This window comes from Prionailurus viverrinus, chromosome D3, assembly GCF_022837055.1.
Source record: "Prionailurus viverrinus isolate Anna chromosome D3, UM_Priviv_1.0, whole genome shotgun sequence".
NCBI classification, from domain to species: Eukaryota; Metazoa; Chordata; class Mammalia; order Carnivora; family Felidae; genus Prionailurus; species Prionailurus viverrinus.
Genome location: NC_062572.1, coordinates 9,114,736 through 9,137,812, shown reverse-complemented (window position 1 = coordinate 9,137,812; position 23,077 = coordinate 9,114,736). Strand labels below are relative to the sequence as shown.

Here is a 23,077-nt window from a genome sequence, read left to right as displayed (position 1 = left end):
TACAGAAACATGCTAAGATACACACACAAAGACACTGACATAAATGTGCAAAGACACACAGACATACTCAGATATGCACAGGTAAAGGTGCAGCTGTACACATGTAAATACATAAATATAGTTGCACTACATTCACATCCATCTCTGTTCATTTTACTGATACTTTTTGAGAGCCTACTATGTGCTCACCCCTCTGCTGCCAGGTTCTGGAGACAAGCTGATCTGTATGTTCCCTCATGGAACTTAGAGATCACAGAAGGAGGCAGGCAAAACTAATAATCCACAGGGCTATGTCTGACACCTGCCATGGCTAAGTACAGTAGAGAGTCCACCATCTCAGAGGGGAAGCAGGGAAGCTGCCCAGGGAAATGACACTGGGCAAGCTCCCAGGGCAGAAGAAGAGTTAATGGGGTAGGGGTTGAGAGGAAAGACAGACAGACATATGGGAAGTGTCCCAACCAGAGGGGAGCAGGTCATGTACAGGGGGGTGTGGTGAAGAGGAAAATGAACGAAGACATGTCTACAATATGGAAAGCACAGGGAATGTGGCTCAAGGTCAAAGTCAAGAACAGAGGACATACTAAATAAAAATAAAAGCAAACTAAAGAACAGGGGACATACTAGAATTAAACTAGTATAAATTTTTAAAAATATTTTTTCTATGTTTATTTTTATTTATTTATTTTAAGAGAGAGAGAGAGCATGCAAGCAGGGGAGAGGGAGAAAGAGAATCCCAAGCAGGCTCCGCACTGTCAGCACAGAGCCCAATGTGGGGCTGGAACTCACAAACTGTGAGATCATGACCTGAGCTGAAATCAAGAGTCAGATGCTTAACCAACTAAGCCACACAGGCACCACTAAACTAGTATAAATTTGAAGCTGATTCTGGTTAAGATGTATATGTTAAACCCTAGCGTAACCACTAAAAAAACAAAAATCTCAAAAGAATAGTTAAAAAATAGTTTAAAAATCATTAATGAAATTAAAGGTGCTACATGAAAAATATTCACTCAACATAAGAAAAGGTAGAAAAGAGGACTAGAGGAACAAAAAAAGACATATAAGAAACAAAAAGCAAAATGGTAGACATAAATCTAACTCTATCATAATAATATTAAATGTGAGTGGATTAAAAACCCAATCAAAAACAGAGATTTTTCAGACTGGATAAAAAAAACAAAATCCAATTATATGCTGCTTACAGGAGTCACACTTTAAATTTAGAGACACAAACAGATTGAAAATAAAATAGCAATCATAAGAAAGTAGGAGTGGGTATACAGACATCAGACAAAATAGACCTTAAAACAACAACAAAAGAAAATGTGACTAGAGATAAAAAGAGATTTATAATGCAAAAAGGAGTCAGTTCATCAGGAAAATATAATAATTAAAAACATACATGCAACTAATTATAGTACCAAAACACATGAAGCAAAATCGATTGAAATGAAGGGGAAAACAGATAATTCAACGATAATAGAAACTTCAGTATCTCCCTTTCAACAGTAGATAGAACAACTAGACAGAAGATCAACAAGAAAAAACTTGTAATACTTTAAACCAAGAATGGTGGGCAGGGTCAGCAGTGCTGAGCCTGAAAGGTCATATTGGGGCCTTTTCCCCAAAGGCAATGGGGAGTGACTGTAAATGATTCTTAACAGGTTTTTAATAATTTCACTAGCTGTCAATGTGCCAAAAAAAAAGAGTGGGAGAGGCCAGAGTCAGTACAGGGAAGCAAACTGGAGACCAAAGTCCAGGGCAGAAGTGATTGGGGCATAATGGGTTGCTGGGTGGCTAAGGGGATGAATGGATAGATGGGCAGGTGGGTTGATGTGGACAGATGGATGGGTGGATGGATGAAGTGAGTGAGTAGGAAGAGAAAGCAGACAGCTGGATGAATTGCTGAGTGGGTGGATATAAATGGGTAAGTGACCGAACTTATGAATGAAGAGATGGAAGAATGGTGGATGGATGGTAGGCAGGTAATCACCCATTCCCTGCTAGACTTCCAGTACATGGGTGCTCACAGACTAGAGAAAACTAGAGTGAAAAAAGTCTTCTTTATTCTGTACTCCAGACCACATCCTCTACAGTCCCCCAGGTAGACATCCAACCTTTCTTCGACCCAACAGCATCTCCACATATGAAGCCTAAGACATGGCTGGACACAGCACCCTCATATGGTTTGGGTCACCTTACCTGTTCATGGTCCTTCCTAATGAGCAACGCTTGGGAACATGCTAAAAACCAGTTCCACAAGGCCAGTGTGCAAAGAGCCCTTCTCAGACCATAACTTGAGCCCTGGCCCCCCTTGCACCAACTCTATTTCTGAAGAGGGGGACACAACACCGCTTGCCCACTGCATACCTGCCACTTTAGAGGCCTCCAAACCCACACCAGCTGGCTGCTTCCACAGGCGAAGCAGCAACCATCACCTTGTTGGGAGGCATCAGGCATGTCCCCATATACGTCTCTCCCACTCCCCACCAATGAATGGTGCTAGTCCTCAAAACACTTGTGTGCTCCAAGCCTTCCCATCACCAAGATCTTCCCTGGGCAGAGATAACACATCAGTTGTCATGGACATTCTCTTTTACCTATTTTCCAAATATCCCCTCCCCTCCCTCAATGATCTCTATCAGGCTGAACCCAGTAGGAACCAAACATATACTGGGTCCTGTTTCTCCGACGTTTCAAACCCTCAACATCTTTCAGCCTCCCTGAGAACAGAATCCAGCTGAATCTAATCCCCTACCATTGTCCATAAGGCCCTCCTTCCTGCTCTGAACTCATCTCCTCCTATACCCTCCCTTCTTTGCCCACCCTGTCCCAGCCACACTGGCCTTCCTTCAGTTCCTACATATGCTAAGCAGATTCTCACCTCAGGGCCGTGGCATAAGCTGTTCTGTAGCTATGAAGTTTCTTCTGCCTCAATTTTGCCTGACTGGCTCCTCATCATTCAGGTCTCAGCCTAAATGTCAACTACTAAGCATGGCCCTCCGTGACCATCTGCAATAAACAGGTGCCTCCTTCCTCTTGATTTCAGCTTCTGATGAGTTCTTTTCTCTGTTCTGTCTCTGTAATGACACATGTATTTGTTCAGCCTGCCCCTCGATACCCACCCAGCACCTGGCACTGTGCTGGGCCCAAAGCACATGCTCGATAAATATTTGCTATTTGCTGAGTATATGTCAGGTTCAGAGCAAAGACTGGCCAGACTGGATTCAAATCCTGTATGACCTTAGACAAGTGACTAGACCTCCCTGGGCCTCAGTTTCCTTATCTGCAAAATAGGGTAACAACTCCAAGAGGTTGTTGTGAGAAGGAAATGACAGAGTGGGGCACTGACAAGCCAGGGAGTTGGACTCTCAGCCTGCAATGGGTGGGAGACAGAAACGTGAGGAGACATCTGTCTCCTAGGGGCCATTCCAGACCCAGCCATGCCTTGAGTCTTTGCTTCCAGAAACCACAGTGACAGGGGAAAGTTCCACCATGAAAGGAGAGAGCTTATGGAGCCAAATACAAAATGTAGAGTGTAGCTGATATGGTCATGGAAATGGGGGCTGGACTTAGCTGCTGAAAGAAAAAAAACCTAAAAAACTTTTTTAATAAAGCCTACAAGTCTATACCCTTCCTTCTTTATCAACGACACAATTTATTGACCGGGGAGGCCATATTGACTAAATAAATCTTGATAATGACCAAGGCAGCAATCAATACCTGCTTATTATCAGCCCAGGCCGAGAATTCCATCTTGTGGAACGCAGGCCCGACGACAGGGCGCGCCACGCAGCTCTGCACTCCAGTGGGCAGGCTGGGGATGGATGGCTGAGCGGCGCTCATTTTCCAGGCCAGGAGAAGGGAGTCTTTCTTGGTTATTAATAAATCCCCACCCCCAACCCCACCCATGCCTCTCAGGCTTACGGGTCTGGATTCATTTCTATGAGTTGACAGTGGTGAGGTGTTTTAAGAGGTTTAAAAAAATAAATAAAGGAAAAAACACAAGCGTAGGGACTACAGATGGGGAACCCCAGGGTGGGGAAGAGGGAAGAGGAGAATGGGCTCTGGAAGAGGCACCTCTAGTCAGGAGTGGGTCAAGAGCAGGGACTTGAGTGAGTGACCAAAAGACCTGGGTCCTGGGCTTGAGTCCAGACTCTCTCTTTACTGGCAATGTGGCCTTGGACTTAACATTCTGTGCCTCAGTCTGCTTAGCTGTAAAATGGGGCAGTAGTAGTTTTCCCTTCTTGGGATGTTGTGAAAATTAAATGAGATACTATTTGTTAAGGGCTCTGAATATTGTCTAGGATGCAATAAAGATATTTGCTAAAGAACTGCCAGGCCTTCCTTCTGACACTCCAAAGCCTGCAAAAGCCAGGTCTGGCCTTGCTAAGGCCAGCCAAGTGGCATTTGGGGGGGGCCTGACCTCCTCCCCAGGATTTCTCTGCAAGGAGCTAGTCCACCTGGCTACTGGCCTGTAAGGCCCAGGAGGTGAATAACAAACAACAATGATGAAAACAATAATAATAAAGGTAATAATAGCTGTTTCTTGGGAATGACCATGTTCCAGGCCCTGTGCTAAGGGTTTTCATGTTTCACTTCATCAAACCCTCACAATGTCTCTATGAGGTAGAAGCTGTATTTAATTCCCATCTTATACAAGAGCAAACTGAGGTTTAGAAAAGCCTAGTCACGTTGCCCAGGGCCTCCCAGTTAGGAAACAGTAAGGCTAGGGTCCAAAGTGAGGTCTGACTGCTCCACGCCCACGCTCAATCATTTCAGGTGTTGCTCTCAGGGCACCTGAAATTCAACAGGCAACGCCTTCACATTGTAATTATTGTTGTTGTTGTCATCATTGTTAATAAGGATAATGATTGTCACCATTTCAGAAAGGCTTATAGTGTGTCCAGCCCTAGGCTAAGTGTCTGTACTGGGTTGTCCCTCTTTACTTCTCAGATCGTTAAAGAAAAGTACTTCTGTCTCCAAACAATTATAAAATAGAAGCTTTATGAGGGTAGGGACTTGGTTTGTTTGGTTCACTGCTGTGCCCTCAACACCTCATGCTGCACCTGACACAGCAGGTGCTGAGTAATGTTCACCACGTGAATGAACAAATGACCTGTCTCAACAGCCCAGGGAAGCTCTATTTTAGAAAAAGTGGGGCCCAGACAGGGTCCTCTGGCCACAGAAGGAAAGGAGAGACTTGGCCTTACCTTATTATAATGTAGGGATCTTGGGAGATGCTGAGAAGGAAACCCCCTCAACTCTGAGGTCGCTGTCCAGAGACCTTGGTGCCTTTCTGATGCCTGCTGGGCTGATCAGGTAGACCTGTGAATCAGGCTTTGGAAGAAGATGCTTCTGGGTCCAAAAATATTAACTGGCCATCTTGTGTCCCCCATAACAGCTGTCCCACAGACTGTAGGGACCAGCTTTGAGCTGTCTGTGACTGAGGCCACCAAACCACTGTTAATGGTCCACAGCCTGCTGGCAATTAATTAATGGATTTATTAATTAGGATGGGAGCCGCCTCCCAGGCTGGAATTGGGGTCACCAGTTTCTAAAGCGAGACTGACGGAGCTAAAGATAAACCCTAGTTCACTGCAGGCCTGAGGCCTGTGCTCAATTCCCAGGCGAAGAGCAGGCGATTTTCAAGAGCCAGTGATGGGTGAAGCAGCTGGGGTTCTAGGAGAAGCTGGGTCTCCCAGGGCCACTCCCCAAGGTGGAGTCAAGGCAACTGCCCCACATCACCCTTCCTGTGGCATTTATCCCCTCAATTATTCAAATATTGACTGAAAACTTACTATTCCCTGCCCTCCCCAGGGTGGGGGAGGCAGATAGTAAACAAATAACAAATAAATACATAATATCACATTAGATAAAGCAGATGGGGTTAAGGAGACGTGGGGAGGCTATTTTGGAAACAGAAGTTAGGGAGGACCTCTGTGAAGAGGTGATAGTTAAGCAGAGGGCTGAATGAAAGAGAACTATTGAGATGTCTGGGAAAGTGTTTCCCACATAGAGGGAACAAGTGCAAAGGCTTTGAGGTTGGAATGTTCACAGAGCACTGAAGAGGTCAGAGGGGCTTGAATAAAGAGGGGAAGAGTGGCAGGAGATGAGAGGGAGAGATAATGGCAGGATGACACAGGGAAGAAGGGAGCTAACCATGCGCAGCCTGTGGGCCAGTGAGAACAAACAACCAGGAAGAGGCAATTGCGAGAGTGACAGCTCCCCAGGCTCCTGAGACACAGAAGGTACCCCAACTGAGTACGGAGGGGAGCGTGCACTGAGTAGATGTTCAAATCTCACTTCATCTTTCCTATTGGAGACTGTGATCCTCCAAGGAGACATAAAGGCAGGATTAGAGGAGTGCCTAGATGGTTTAGTTGGTGAAGCGACTCCATTTTGGCTCAGGTCGTGATCTCAGTTTGTGATCGAGCCCCACACTGTGCTCTGCGCTGATGGGGTGGAGCCTGCTCAGGATTCTTTCTCCCTCTCTCTCGGCCACTCCCCCGCTCACACCTGCATGCTCCCGCGTGCGCGCTCTAAATAAATAAATAAATAAATAAATAAATAAATAAACAGACTCTAAAAAAATAATAAAAAATAAGAGGTAAAGAGATTTATCAGGTCAATGCTTATGCCTGCAGGAAGGAGCCAGAGGGAAGAAGAGAGGGAAGGAAGATTGATTGGTGGAACTGTCCTAGATTGCTGAGGAGTCTGGAGCCAGCAGAGGAGTCCTGTGTGTCCCAGGAACAGGTCTGCTTTAGAACTTCACTCAGTCCCTGGCTGGGGCTGGATCTCCAAGAACAGCACCTGGGGCACCAGCCAGCCATACTTCCTATAGTCAGGGATCTGCAAGGTACATTGTCCTGCACCACTGGAAAGTACTATTACTATACACATCTTATAGAGGGGGAAACCAAGGCTCACAAAGGGGAAATAAGCTGCTCAAGGACACACAGCTAGGAAGGAGCGGAGCTGCGATTTGAATCCTTGCTGCCCTGTGAATAATCACAAGACAGAAACAAGAGATGGGAGTCAGAGGCAGCCATTTTGCAACAGATAAAAAATTGGGCTGAATATCTAGTTACAAAAATAAAAGCAATACCCATACAAAATGCCCACTGACAGAGCGTTCACTCTGAGCCACCCATGTACACAGCAACATCTTCTTATTTTATGCTCCATCCTTACCCCCAGTTGACAGATGACAAGAGTGAGGACAGGGGTGGGTCTGCCAACCCACTCAGAGTCTTCGTGCAATCCATCCTCACAGCCCTCCTGCAGCTCTTTGCACACACGATTCTTACATCCACCTCAGGATCTTAGCATGTGTTATTCCCTCTGCTGGGATGCTTTTCCCTGACCCATCCTTGAGATCTCAGCTGAAGGGTCACTTCTTCCAGGGATAATCTCAGAATCTCTGAACCCAACCCCAGCATGTGACTACACACCCGTCTGTCCGTGCCCCCCCTTCCCTGCTGTCTAGAGGCTCAGTGAGAGCTGTCACTTTGCCTTCTTTGTTCACCATGACATCTCCAGTATATAATTATTGGTTACAATATTTATGCTATTTGTTGTTAATTAGCATTATTTATATAATTATTAGTTATAATTATTAATTATACCATGAATGAGTGAATATACACTTGCAAAGTAAAGGCCAACAGCAATTATCATTAATATTATATAGAGTTTCTACATGCTAGGCACAGATCTCAGCATTTCATATGCATTAACTCACTTAATCCTCACAATGATCCTTAAGGAAGTTATAATACTACTATCCCCATTTTACATGTGAGAAAACTAAGGCTCAGAGAAGTGATTTACCCAAGGTAATATAGCTAGTAAATGGCAGAGCGGAGACTTGAACCCAGGCCACCTGGCTGGAGTCCACACTAAATGTCTCTGGGAGTAGGAGGGTGCCAGGCTTGATTCTGCAGCCCACGCCACAACCCCTCGGATACCTGGACCCATGGGTGCTCATAACAAACAGACAGCAGGCATCCCAAATATGCACTCCCAGAAGAGTGGCCTCTGAGCAACCACCTGCTCGGGGAAATCTGGCCCCAACTGGGCCACCCTGGTGACCCCTGTGGTCTCTCTGCCCACAGCACCCACACTCCAAACAGCTGGCTGAACAAGTCAATTGACCGTAATGGTTCCCGGGGAGCCATTCACCCCATCCAGTTTGAGCGACGGCGGCTCGGAGAGTCTTAAGCACTGCTCGGCTCCGGGCGTCTCGGGCAGACGACCAAGCTTGGGGCCAAAGAGGCCAAAGGATTGATTTTATCTTTCTTTCCCTCTCTTTAATGACAAATGCATATCCTGGAATTGCTGTTTCATTTGACTGAACTGGCGGATGGCAGAGGCTGGGGTTGGGGGTAGGTAGTAAAGGAACTGGGAAGGTGGGAGAGGCAGCCGCAGGCCCACTTTGGGGATACCTGAGCTACTGAGAAGCAGAGACAGCAGGCCCTGTGCTTTCCTAATCATGTATCTTCATAGAGCTGGTCAAGGGCCTTTCATTTTTTTCTGGAGATGCAGCCTCTTCTGACAGTAGGGACTCAGAGAAAGGCAGCCAGTAGCCTTGACATCCACCTTCCTTGTGACTCGTCCCATGACCTCTACAGCTGGCCTAACCTTCTGCAGACCTTCCACCCAGGCCCTTTGCGCTGGCTGTTCCCTCTGCTAGACATGCCCTTCCCAAGTCTTCACTCCCTGCCCAGTGAGGCCAGAGCTCTTGATTTGTAAGGGACACTGGACATCTGGATTCCATAGGTAACATCACCTGTGTTTCTAAATGCTGACAACTTATACAAAAGTGTTTTGAGATACTGCACTAACTTAAACAGACACATCCATGAGCCAGACATAGCTCCCAGTCTGCAACCTCTGTAGTCAAGCTCCCAAAATATAAGACATTACATATAATATTAGTAATGTTTTAATACAGTGAGTCCCCAGTAGAGTAAGAAAGAAAAGAAAACTTGCCCAGAAATCTCTGAAACAGCTTGCAATGCCAGCAAGTTCTAGGAGCTGCTGTTTGTTTGGTTTTTCACACCCCTGTCTCACAACCTGAAAATACCACCAACAATAAAAAGCAAAGCACTTGCATAACAGTAACTGTGTGCCTGGCACTGTGCTAAGCACTTTCATGTTCAAATTGCTTTAATCTTCAATAACAACCTAAAAGGTGGAGACTTATTAATCCCATGTCATTTATTTGTTTATTTTAAGTAGGCTCCATGCCCAGTACAGAGCTCAATGTGGGCCACGAACTCACAACCCTGAGCAGAGATCAAGAGTCAGATGCTTAGCCAACTGAGCCACCCAGGTACCCCAGTCCTATTTAAAAACAAGGACAGGAAGGGTCAGAGAGGTTAAGTGATCCATCCAAAGTTACACAGCTAGGCAGGTGATAGTACCAGGACTGCAAGTCAGGCAGGGGCCCCTCATCATCCTACTCCTTATACTTCCCTCTTGAGGTAAAAAGTAAAGAACTAGTTTACAGTATTAACTTTGATCCATCTTAATAGTCTTAACTGAAAAGTGTAAAACTTCAGTCATGCCACAGCCAGTAATAACAGCCGTCACATAAAACCAGAGGACCAGGTGAGCAAACTATGGTGCTCAGGCCAAATCTAGCCCTCTGCATGTTTTTTGTAAGGTTTTACTGGAATACAGCCATGCCTGTCCATTCTCACTGTCTACGGCTAGTTTCATGCTACAATGACAGAATGGAGTACTTACAACAGAGACCATACAGCCCACAAAGCCTGAAGTATATTATTACCTGACTTTGCGCAGAAAAAGCTTGCCACCTCTGATGGCAGACCTAGATGATTTCCTAGAATGTATAAAGATGCCACACCCTGAGAAGGTTATGAGGTCAAAAACCTCAGGGGAAACACCTCCTTTAGAGACACAGAAGCACATCTGCATATTAAAGGATAAAAGAGGTTGTAGAAGCTTCTTCAGCCTTCTTTAGGCTGAGTGGTCTTGATATTTGGGCTGAGACTGAATGAAATGCAGGAGCTAGACACAGGAGGATCTGGAAGAGGATAGGAGGATCTGGAGAAAAGAGTATTAGTGGAGGGAACTGCAAGTGCAAAGGCCCTGAGGTAGGAATGTGCTCAATGTGTTTGAGGGACAAAAAGAAGGCCATTGTGAATGCAGCAGAGTGAGTAAGGGGAGAGGGGCTGGAGATGAAGCCAGAGAGATAAGGCGGGTGGGGGGGGGGGGGGGGGGGGGGGGGGGGCGGGGGGCGGGGGCGGCGGGTGTGTGCAGATCGTGAGGAGCCTTGCAATCAGGGGAAAGGACTTGGGATTTTAATCTATGTATAATGGGAATATTGTCCACATCCTGCAAAACACTACAAGTCATTTCTGTGAATGGCTCATCAAGGCTTAGAAACCAAGAACTCTGTCCTGCACATAATAGCTTGTCTCAAAAACTGCTTAAAAGGCCAAAAGTCCCCCATCACCTGCCACAGTGGGCCCCAAGGCATTAAAAGACAATACATTTAACTGTCATGCAAAGTATGTCAGCTCCCTTCACCTTTTACAACGACCTGGTACAGCAGACCAGATGGGCACAACTGACCTGTGAGATGGATTAAGAAACAGGAGACTTGGGATGTTGGGTGATTCATCCATGAGTGCCAGAGGCTATACAGATAAGAGCTCTTGGGCCCCTTCCCCTCTGCCAACTACCTCCACCTTCCCTGACAACTACAATATAAACCACTGTCACAAATAAAGAGCACACCCCAGAGAGAAAAATCAAACAGGAGACTGGACCCTGAATTCCAAGACCAGAAATAAAGGTAAGCCATCACCTGAGTCCCCTTCCCACACTCAACCTCTGCCAGGCTGGGCCTCTGAATTAGATAACTGGAAGCCACCAGAAATTCAGCCTTTCAGGAACCAGCAGAGAAAGCCACAGTTTTTGGACAGCCATGTCCACCAACATCCAGGACCCAATTAGCACCAGCTAAGGTGCTCGTGTTTAAAATCCCATCTGCTGGAAGAAAGAGTACCATGACAAAATGTCAAGTTCAAAGACAGAATCCTCTCTTTAATGGGAGAGAGGAGGAGGAAGAAGAAGAAGAGAAGGAAGAGAAGGGAAGGAGGGAGAGAGAAGGAATACAAGAAAAACCACCATCACCACTACAAAAGCTATTCCCTCTGGTCAAAGTAGCATCATGTTCATCTGAAATAACCTACTCAGATGCTTATTTGTTTTTTTAGGCTTGTCTGTGGTTTCTCAATTTTCTACAGTGAATCCAGGTTTTTTTTATAAAAAAAAAAAAACAACAACCCTCAAGACCTCAAACAGCAAAGGTGGTCAGAGATGAGACATTGCTTGTTTTTCTTTTAGCAAAGAGAGAACTCATCTTTGGGAAGCAATTTCTGTCTAGTTGAGAATTCAGAATTTGGGGATGCCCAGAAAAGACTGCTAGGTTCTTTAAATAAATTCTCTAACACCTGTTTCTAGCTCCTTCTGCAAAAAAAGGCCCATGGGGTGTGGGTTCCAACGAATGGGAGAGGCAGATGGAATGGGGTCACCCACTGGTTGGATTTGTAAGGGTCCAGGGGGCTGTCCAATTGTTTGGTCTTACAGAACTACTATTAGAAATCTTCCCTCACCCCCTGTGCTCCCCCCTCCAACCCACCCACAGCCCTTGCCTAATGCCAACCCATCTTATGGCCCCGGGCTATGGCAAGCCTGGTCTGCTCATGCTCCCCACCCCAGCAGCAATTCTATTACAGCGAAGTTTCCAAAGTTAGGATTCCGCCAACAGGGCTGATAGCTTATTTACTGCTGTCATCTATAGAAAGAGGAATTTTGACACATTGTTAAATGATAGCACATTTAGATAAGTCAAGCTGTCAGAGACTCTAATGGATGTCTAAACTCTCTGTGGCTGATATGTAAAATTTATGCACTTCAGAATATCATAAGGTTATAATATTTTAATCACATCCACGCTCTTTACTAAACTTTAAGCAGGCAAAAACATTCCATCAAGCCCCATCTCCCATGCACATCTTCCCAAAAGTTTCTCCAAACTCCTTAAAAAAGTCCGGCCTCTTGCTTGCCCTGTCAATCTTCCTCCCTGAATGCTCAAACCCTAAGCAGAATTTACCTCTTCCTCTGAAACTTGTACTATGTGGTCTCTCTAGCCAATCTCTTTCCTCCAAAAAACACAGATGTGAATTTGGATTGGCACCCTCATTTCAACTGGACACCCTTAACTCTTGGTTAGCTTGATTAGCACTATTAAAGGAAAAAAAAATTAAAAGATAGCATGGGAGACTGGACCTAGAGCATCATAAAAAAAGTGGCAAAGTAAAGCAGAAAATCATAAAGGTATGAATCCAGTTACAATGATTATACACAGAAAAGCCATAAAAAAATACTGCATTAGTAATGTTCATCATAAAGCAATCTTATAACCAAATGAAATATGTCCAGCATTATCTTTGGGATAGAATTTTATTTCTTCTCGTTTCCTGGACTGCTAGCAACAGAGGGAAAAAAAAGGGAGAAAGGAAAGGGGGAAGCAGTTTCGGGGGTCCACACGTCAGAACATCTTTGCCATCAGTCACAAGTCCTTAAGACTTGCTGACTGACTTCCCTCCTAGGGAAACGGCACTGCTGTGTTCAGAGACAGTGCTATAAGGAATAACTGGACTGCTTCCATATTTGAAAAAATATATACTTCCGGAGGGCTGTATGCTGGGTCGGTACAAGGTCACCTCTCTTGCCGGGATTGGGGTGGCGTCAGCAGCATGGTCTGGCCTGGGAACACAGGACACCTTTGCTGCCTTGGCCACTTTAATGCTCAGCAACCAGGCTTCGAGAAACCACTCAACCTGAACAACCAAGAATTGAAGCCACACACCTCCTCACACTCACAGGCAGCTGGGCCGTGTGATGAGTGGGCTCAAAGCTCTCGGCCTGCACAGACCCTGGGGTGGGGGCCCGCCTCTCCCACCCGGATCTCAGAGCAAGCCAGCAGAAGTTTTCCTTTCTGGTTATCTCCCCTATAAGAGGAAAGGAGGAAGGGAAAAAAATGAAAATAAAAGTGTGGCGTAGGAGTCATTAGCATTATGCACAAGAGATGATCCCAGGCAAAAGTGCTTAGGCTCATAATCCGTTTCCAACAAAAATGCCATCAGTGAGAATATGGGGGGAAGCTGCAGGCCTGTTGGGCCGGGGAGCCACTGAACACTTCATGATGACCGTGGCAGATGTGAGGGTCTCAATGTTTGCATGCGGCTCAGCTTGCCTCGTTTATTTCTCTGCTCTCTAGAAGTGTGCAGCCTTTCAAACTCCCTCAGGGACACCCCCCCACACTTAATATCCATGTAAATGAGCTTACCCCCTTCCCTGAGAGCCTTCTCCTTTTGTGCCAGACACACCAGCCATTTTCTTAATAAACACCCCCACCCCCACCCCTGTGGGGGTGGGGGTGTTGGCCCCATTTCCCCTTTACCTGAACAAGACTCTACCTCCCACCTTCATCGTTTCCAGTTCAAATTTGCTTTTCCACCTCAGCCACCTCAGTATCTTCTAACACCCTAACAAAGGGTTCCTAGATCAATGGGAGTCCAAATGGAGTCAAGATTTGGGTGACCTCAACAGCTCCATGTTAGACCCCAGAGCTGGAGAAGGAAAGGAGGTTCAAACCCCCTCCCCCAGCTCAGAAATCAGCCCCTTGGGAGCCGCACCCACCCCTCAGCACCCAGCCCCAGCTCTACCCACCCCTCCCTACTGCAGTTCCAGCTCCCTGGATTGAAAACGAGTTATCTAATGAAAATTGTGTTAACTGACATTCTGGCCAACCGGGAGCAAATACCAGCGCTGTAAATCTCGACGCGGAAATTTTCTCCAGCCCAGAATAACAATAGGACCCTGCAAAGGGCTTTCGCCAGCCCTTCTGGTTCCTCTCCTCTTGTCTGCCACGTTCTTGTCATTCCTTATGTTACAGAACATCAATCATAAATAAAGACGCTGTCCCCCAGCCGTGCCCCGGTCTCATTTACAAACATTAGCAGGGAATACGATTACCATTGGCCTTCGTGCCAAGCCCAATGTGGCTGCCCAACTCCCTCTCTCCCTCTCTCTCTCTTCTCTATTTCCCTCTCTCTCCCCCTCCCTTTCCCTCCCTTCCTCTCTCCCACACACACACACACCCCCACTCTTCCAGAAAGGCCACTTTAGCATCATTTAAACCAGCAAGCAGAGCTCACAGCCTGGCCCGCCTCAGCTGGCCACCAAACTGTAGCCCCAACTCGAGTGAGGACCTGGAATTGCAAGGCACTCGCAGTTATTAACTGCATGCTTGAGTGCCCCGATTTTCTCTCCAGCTCAATGGCTGGGGGAGGGGGCGAGTGGGGAGTAGGGAGTTAGGAAGGAGGGGGCTGGGAAGAGGCCAGCCAGGAGGAGGGGAGTATAGGAACGACTTATCAGAAGAAACTTAAGGAAATCTGCAGGCGGATTTTCAAAAAAGAAAAAAGTGGGGTCCCTTTTGATCTCCAGATTGATGCTCTCACTTCTAAGGCGAATGTCAAGGCCAAGGCAAGATGTTCTAATCGCCTGGTTCTCAGCAACACTTCCCCGCCCCTTGTTGCCACTGCCTGCCGAGACTTTGCAAGACTCTGGGGTTTGGGGGGATTTGACAGGAGCGTCCTGGGGCACCCCAGAAAGAACGGAGGCTAGAGCTGTACCTCCAGCGGGTGTTCTCTGAGATTCCACCTCCACTCCACCTCCTAGGGTATCAGCGGAGAACACCCCCAAATCTGGGGGAGACATACAGCCTCCCAGAGAAGGGTGGAGTAAGGATAAAGTGCCGGTGTTTGGGAGGGAGTAGCCCTGGGGAAAGAGAGAGAAAAGAGAGAAAAAAAGAAAAGGGGGGAGTGGCGGGAGGGAAAGCAGAAGGCAGAAGACAGTGAGGGAATCTCCCATTTAAAAGTTCCCATGGGCCCGAGAGCCGGGAGTCACCTGCTCTGCGCAGCTCCCAGCTCTCCACGGCCCCCGAGGCTGCAGCGCAAACTTGCGCGCGCCCCGGGCCCATCTCCACCGCCCGTCCCCATTTAGACTTGGAAAGAAGGTGGAAGGGGGGAAAAAGCAAGAAGCAAAGACGAACCCCAAGAACCCGGCCCGACCGAGGAGAGATCTGCCGGCGCAGGCGGCCAGTCCGGCGATGGTGGCTGCGGCGGCAGCAGCGGCGGCCCCTGGGTGGCGGCGCGTCCGGGCTGCGCAGCCAAGCAGGCGGCGGCGGAGGTGCCGGCGGCCGGCGGGGCGCGGAGCCGCCTCCACGCCAACCCCAGCAGCCTCCTCCTCTCTTCTCCTTCTCCTCCTCCTCCTCCACCTCCCTGCCCGCCAGCTCCCTCCCTCCCTCGCCCAAGCCCCAGCCGGGCGCGGACCGGCACGCGGCGCGCTCCGCGGCCTCCCCGGGCGCCGCGAAGTTGGGAGGCGCGCAAAGTGCAGAGCAAGGGGGGCTGCCGGGGGTCCCGCCGGCAGCCCCCTGCCCGGGACCGCAGCCTCTGCCTTCCCCGCGCCTCGCTCGGCCGTTCTCCCGCCGGCTCGCTCCCTGGGCCGAGGGCTCACTAGCGCTTCTCCATGGTCGCGGCGGCTAATCGATGATTGAACCGAACAAAGAGCAGCGGCGAGATCAATTCCTAATACCTATCGATGGGCAGCGGGCAGCCGAGCCCCAGCGAGCCCCAGCAGCCGCCGCCCGGCGCCCCGGGGCGCCCGCCCACCCTCCCGGGGACCTCCCCAATGCGCTCAGGGCGCGCCCCAGGGCTCCCCACGGCCGCGCGGCCGGCACTGCCCACACTAACCTGGAGTCGCCGTAGATCAAATCGCTTCCAATATTGAAACATCGATCCCACATTGGCGGCCATCTTGGGGGCTATTCGAGACGCACACACACAAGAGTTTGGCTTTTCTCAATGGCTGCACTCAATATCCGGGCTGGACTCCCCCCAGCCCCGGGGCCGCCGCTGGCCGCTCGGGCCCTGAGCGCCGCCGCCCGGGGCCCCTTGGGCGTCCCCCGGCCTCCTGCCACCCGCTGCCCCTCGGCGCCGCCGCGCCGCCGCCGCCGCCGCCGGGCCCGGGAGCCGTGCGCCCCCCCGACCCCCGGAGGGCGCGGGCGGAGCGCGCCGGGCGGGGAGCTCGGCACCCGCCCGGGGGAGGCGGCCGGGGATGGGGCGGGAGGGGAGGGTGGGGGGGAGGCAGCCTCTTCGAGAGGCGACGGCGCCGCCGCTGCCCTGCCTGCAGCCGGCTCCCGGGCCCGCGGAGCGCTCGCTGCATCTCCCCCCCAAGTCCGGGGTCGGTGTGCCGCGCGATTGCACTTGACTTTGGCTTTTTGCAAACTTATCAATACTGACGTAACGTGCTGATCAATGCAAAGGGAAGTTTGGGAGGGGTGTGCTGCGGGAGGCCGGCGAGAGGAGCGCCTACACCCCCCTGCTTCGCACCTGTCTACCCCCCACTCCCTACATTGCATACTTAAAAAAAAAGTTAATAGTTTGCGATGCATTTTTTTTTTTCTTTTGCAATCAGAGGACACACAACACGTGCCTCGGGCTGCCACCGCTCCTCCGCCTGCTAAGCTTCGGATCGGAGGGTAGCAGCCCGCAGGTAGGGCCGAGAAGACTCGCTGGCGGACGGGCTTGTGGGAGCCTGCCTGCCGACGGGTGGGAGCCGCCCGGGGGCGCCACTGAGTCGTGGGAAACATCACCACTGCCGCGCGCAGTTTCCAAGTCATTATTGTTATGATTATTATTGGGGGGCGGTGCCTTAGCCAGAGCTCAGGAGTCTGCAGGGCGAGGGGGTGGGGGCGGGCTTCAGGAATTCTTACAACTTATTATTTGGGGGTCTAATTATACGGGCTCCTCACAACTTTAGAATGGGAGGCCGTTTCACTGTTGGGAGGAGATTCTTAGCCAAATATCTGGAGCGCGTTTCCCTCCGCAGTGGGTTGGCTTTTGTGTTGAATGGGTTAGCATTTGTTGTTATGATCTGTTGAGGGAGCCCTAGCCCTGCTGTGGGGGTTTTGAATTCTCAGCGACTACAGATGTTTCTGCTAGTGTTATTATCATTATTATTCAGGGGCCCTTCTAGCTGGGGACCCCAGGTCCTTTGCAGTATGAGGCTCCTTTATTATGATGGTCTTCTGGGAGATGGCCTTAAGCCTAGCTAGAGGGAGGTTCCCGTATTTTGCAATTTCTGACCCTGGACAATAGGGGTGACTAAGTTTCTTCCTTTACATTTTTCCTTCATTTTGCCTCTGTGCAAGCTAGAGGTTCCCAGTCCCCTCCCAACATCCCACACCTAGGAGGATCTCAGACCCCCTAAACCCCTCCATCACCAACCTACTTACCCCACCTCCTGCTCCTGACCTTGGGGTCACTCTCCTTCTCTGGCATATCCCCTGCCAAGTCCCACCCCACCCTCCCCCTCTCCCACAAAAGGGCATTTCCTCCCTTTTTCTCTGGTCAAAGATATGCTTTTATAGACAGCAAATGGAAATTATATTCTCTTTTTATGACCCAGCTCGGACTTCTGACATCACTCTTGGTCTGGGACAATAGATCAATACAGAAGGTTGTAAAAAAGATAAAGTTTAGAAGAGTTGTAAAGGAGAGAGAATTGTGATGGATATTTTTGATGATTTTCCAATATTTGTATCTCAGAGCACGTGCTTCAAGGCAATTAAAGTTTTTAATGTAATGTAAATAATTGTTTCATAAATGCTTCAGAAGAAGGTGTGATCTTTCTGAGCAATCACTTGAGCTGTTTAAAAAATGTAATGTGATTTAAACAAGGATACAGTATTTCTGTTACCATCCCCATACATTTTCCATGAGGCCTGGGTAAATATATTAAGGCGCAATTTGAAAGACTCGTAAGACCAAAAGTACAGCATTCACCAAGATGTAATGAATTAGGCCTAGTTAGCAATTCCGAGTGGCCTGTTTCCTTGCCAGATTAAATTGCACGTGATGTGTGGTTTATCTCAGCTCTCGATAACTTCACGTTTAAATTACAGCTCTCATTCTGCAAAATGAATTTAGGGAAATTTCATAACTATCACATTGCAATTTTTTTTTAATGGCTACAGTTTCTCCTGAGCATCTGTAAAGCTTTCAGCTTCCTTGTCTTTGAGTCTGTTTTTAATTTTTTTTTTAATTTTTTTTTTCAACGTTTATTCATTTTTGGGACAGAGAGAGACAGAGCATGAACGGGGGAGGGACAGAGAGAGAGGGAGACACAGAATCGGAAACAGGCTCCAGGCTCTGAGCCATCAGCCCAGAGCCTGACGCGGGGCTCGAACTCACAGACCGCGAGATCTTGACCTGGCTGAAGTCGGACGCTTAACTGACTGTGCCACCCAGGCGCCCCTGAGTCTGTTTTTTAAAGACCTGTAATAGAGAATCTGGAGTGAGTGTGAAACCCTTCAAAGCAATTTTTAACAAACCAAGGTTTTGATGAAAGACTATTTTAAATTTATGTCTGACTTTGCAGTCATGGAATAAATTGACATTGTGTACCTCCTGATATGATGTACCGAGAAGGACACAACATTGTTTCTGTGATATTCCTGCCAAAAGTGTATAATCTGAATCTAATTGTGAAGAAATATTAGACAAACCCAAATGGAGGAAGAATTCTACAAAATAGACCGTTCTTTTTAAAAATGTCAATGTCACATGAAACACACAGAAAGACTAAGGAACTATTCCAGATAAAAGAAGCAAAAGAGGCTCCACAAGTGATTAAAACGTATGATCTGGGATTTTCTTTTACTATACAGTGCATTAATTAGAGCCCATGGCAAACTTAGAATAAAGTCAATAGATTAGATAATGGGATTATATCAATGTTAATTTCCTGGTTGATTTCCTGGTGTGTGGCTATATAACAAAATAGCCTTGTTTTTAGAGAACAACATAAAGTATTTAGGGGTAAAGAACAGACATCATGTCTCCAACTAATTCTCAAACGGTTCAGGCAAAAATAACATGCATATATTTGTTTATATCTATCTAGAGTGAATGATATAGCAAATGTTACAAAATGTAACATTTGAGGATTCTAGATGAAGTGTACACAGAAATTCTTCCTACTTTCCTTGCAACCTTTCTGGGAATTTGAAATTATGTCAAAAGAAAAAGTTAAAAGAAAGAAAAATAAATTTATGTCTGACTTTGTTTCAGCTGTTATAGACTACTGGGCTTCAGAATAAAAATTCTGCATGGAACTTTTCTACTTTCCTGACTGACATAGCCTGCAACTTTGACCGAGCAGGAAATTGCCACAGCAAACATGCTTACTGAAGAGCAGCAAGAAAATCCAATAATTCAGATTGTTTTAAGTCTGTGATATTTTTAAATGACTTAATGCAGTGGGTCTCTGAAGAATTCCGACAATTTTAATGGTAGAAACTTGCAGTCCCACTGAGGAATGGGTTGCTACATAAATACTGAATGATCGTGTCTTTCTGCCTGGGCCGAAACATATTAGCTTTGCTTAGTGGCTTATTGCTTTATTCACAAAATAAATTTCAGCCGTCTCTCCCCACCATATTCCAAGCGTATTGTGAGCCTGTGCCTTATTAGATGTGAGGGCTTATATTCCAAAGGCATCTGTTACCGTCTCAAGCTCAGCAATAATGAATTAAGCAGTTAAGTGTTTACCCCCCTAAACAGTTAGCTGGGGAAATTATATTATTATAGGTGATCCTTAATGAAAGATGGTAAACCAGGAAACACTCTTTCAGCAATCAGCCTTGGATTTGAAAACTAAAGGACTAAAATATTAAATATTTTTGTGAAAAGCTGTTTTTCATATTCTTAGCACACACTTTCTCTACCTCAAACACACATAAACACACACACACACACACACACACACACACACACACACAGATATAAAAAACTTAAACAGGTTCCTGGCTGATTCCTGATTCTCAAAGATCTATATACATCAAGATGAGTATTTAAAAAATTACAATGGAAAAGAAGATACCCTCTCTCCACCCCAGAGGAAGCAGAGCGTGGCTTGGGATAGACTATCTTGAAAGCAGAAGCAGACAGAGAGACGGATCCTTTAGGAAATTCATAAACTGTGTAAGAATCCCAGGGAAGATAATGGCAGGTCCTTAGCCATGAACATAATGATATGCGAAATCCCCAGCATCAAAGCTGAAACAAAAGAAAATGTCCTTCGGTAGCTCTGCACTGCCCACCGCAGCTGCCAGGCAGGGAGAAAGACAACTGGAGACTCCAAATTCATCTGGAAGCATTAGACAGCCCTTGCAGAGGAGTAAGGGATATGGGAGTGTCTGGCTGACACTGGGTGACTCCTGGAGGCAGGCTCATAGTTAGGTCCCAGATCCAGAGACTGAAGTGACTGACTGTAAGGACCAAACCACCAATTCCTTGTGTGCAAAACTCCTGACACAATGCTGTCAACCACTACCATTATGAAGCACCTACTGGTTGTTGGATGCTTTATAAATAAATATAGCACAATATATTGTTAGGAGCAAGACTCTGGAGTAAGACTGTCTGGATATGAATTCCAGCTCTGCCACTTATAAGCTCTGTGGCCTTGACTAAGTTATTTTACCTTTTTGTGCCTCATTTTGCTCAGGTGGACAATGGTGCTAATAATTGTACAAAATGATGATGATTAAATGAGTTTAATCTATGTGAAGCACTATGTAAATGTGCAATTATCAAGTGGCTATCATTGTAATCGGCCTCACAATGGATGGGGCAGGGATCTGCATTCCTAAACTGCAGGTGAAAAGACTAAGGCCCTGAGAGAGAAATGGTCAAACGGTTGTGAAGGGGCAGAACCAGGACTGATACCTAGGTTCACTCACATCAGGTCCGAGGCTCTTGAGCTTACCCTGTCTCTTATGGGAGGAAAATGGGTGGAAAAGCAGATGCCCAGAAAGCAAGAGCTGCAGCCTTAACCGTGTGCCAACTCTGATTGATCAATCAAACTGGAGAGGAACAGCACAAGAAGGACAGGCTCCCTTTGCCTAACTCCTCTCCAATGTCAGGGACAAGTTAAACAAATGACAGTGTATGAATAATGTGCTGATTACTCTCATGTTTGCCCCCCTTCCCCATTCACTCCCATCCCTCAATGCCCCAGGAAGCTGACCTCCATGGACTACATCTCCCAAGTTCCCTTGCTCTCTGGTTTCCAGTTGGATTTGGCCAATGGAAGGCCCTGCTTGGCAATAAGAAGGTGGGGGGAGAGAAAGATTGGGGATTTATTTTCCAGTTCTCCCTACTTGACTGCAGTTGTGGCAGTGGTTAGGTCCTTTTACAGCCATAGTCCTGGTCAAGTTGTCTTTCTGCTCTCACTGGGCTCTCTCCCTTCTCACTCCCCTTCAGATCAGAGGTGGAAATGGCTTCCCACCTGTTAGCATCTGGGTGCCTCAACATTCTCCTGCCCACGGCTCTGTAAATAGTCTCATTTAAAAATCCCAGCTGAGTGTACCTTCTGGGACCCTAACCTGCCACAGAACACTATTCAGTTATTAAGAAATGTAAATGTTATTTATATGTGTTGAAGTGAAGTGATGTCTAGGATATGAGGTAAAGTGAACAGAAGCAGGTTACAGAATTATTATGCAATAATCCCACCTCTGCTTAAAGTGTGATACTTCGAAAAAAGTTAAAAAATACTCAGTATCATATAGTTAACAGACACTAGATCTGGAAAATGTGTTTAGAAGCCACTTATAATTCCACATCATTATCTTAATTTCTTTTATGATCATCAGGAATCTTCATTTGGCTGGGGTGGGGGGGAATCTATTTTCTCCTGGGACCCTGACTGACACCACAGAATACCACATCCATCTGAGATGTCCATGAAAGAAGATCTGACTAAATAGAGAGATATTCCATGTTCATGAGCTGGAAGATTTAATATGGTGAAGATGTCATTTCTGTCCAAATTAATCAGTAAATTTAAGACCATTCCAATCAAAATCCCAATAAGATTTTTCACAGAACATGACAATCCCATCTTAAATTTTTTATGGAGATGCAAGGGCCAAGAATAGTCAGGGTATTTAAAGCATAATAAGATGTGGGAATTTTTCCTATCAGATATTAAGACTAATTATAAAGCTATAATAATAAAGACAGCGAGGCAGAAGGACAAATAGACTCTGGGGAAAAAATTACAAGCCTAGAAATAGATTTACACAAATATAGAATGGATTTACACAAATACATGGCATTTGTTGCTGGCATTATAAACTAGTGGGGAAAAGACAGACTTCATTTTCAATATGGTGCTGGGCCAACTAACTACCCATATAGGAAAAAAAATAGAATTAGATCCCTACCTCACACCATACACAAAAATCAACCCCAGGTAGAGGTACCTGCACACTATGGATTTAAAGACAAAAACATGTTGTTGTTTTTTTTTTTTTTTTTACAATAGCACAAAACAGTTTAACTGAAAATTATATCCTTATTAAGCTCACTTTACTATGCCATGTCTGGGTTTTTTGTTTGTTTGTTTGCTTGTTTGTTTTTTTCAGCTTTCTAATAGCTCTGCTCATGTAATAGCCAAGGGTCCCTTTCAGAGCTGTATCTATAGCCAGAACTAGGACTGAATTTTCTTTGAGCATCCCCGGAATGAAACACCACTTGGCACTTGGCAGCTTCCAGGAGATTTAGAAACATTAGCTAATTAGAGTTTCTAGGACTCTGCTTTGCACTGGTACAGGCTCTTCTTCAGGCACACAGCTTTGCTGAGCCCCTGAGAAGCTGGCCCTTGGGCAGGAACCGGCCTTCCAATTCTGCATCCTATTTTAGCAGTGGAGTGTGCAAACAAGACAGGGACCTAAGACCTCCAAGACAAACACCACGGAATTAAGGGAACACATTTGGCTCTCCATCTCTCCCAGGTCCCACATATCTGGCTTGAGTGTCCCCATTTGGCTTCATGCCCACTAGGGCGCTGATTACTCCATCAGCCCCCAAGACTATGAGCTCCCAAGGATAGCCATAGGTCT

General features: G+C 46.9%; 1 protein-coding gene across 5 annotated transcripts in view; it reads right to left on the bottom strand.

Moving 5' to 3' along the window:
* Positions 1–23,077, bottom strand: part of CUX2 (cut like homeobox 2) — a 320,122-nt gene that overhangs the window by 246,889 nt on the left and 50,156 nt on the right. For 3 of the 5 annotated variants that reach the window (XM_047828236.1, XM_047828237.1, XM_047828238.1), the window contains exon 1: positions 15,858–15,995. The exons of the other annotated variants lie outside the window; for them this stretch is intronic. In XM_047828236.1, coding sequence (XP_047684192.1) covers positions 15,858–15,920 — 63 coding nt within the window. In that variant the 5' untranslated portion in view covers positions 15,921–15,995. Of the gene's footprint in view, positions 1–15,857; positions 15,996–23,077 lie in introns of those variants that run through there. 5 annotated transcript variants of the gene reach the window in all.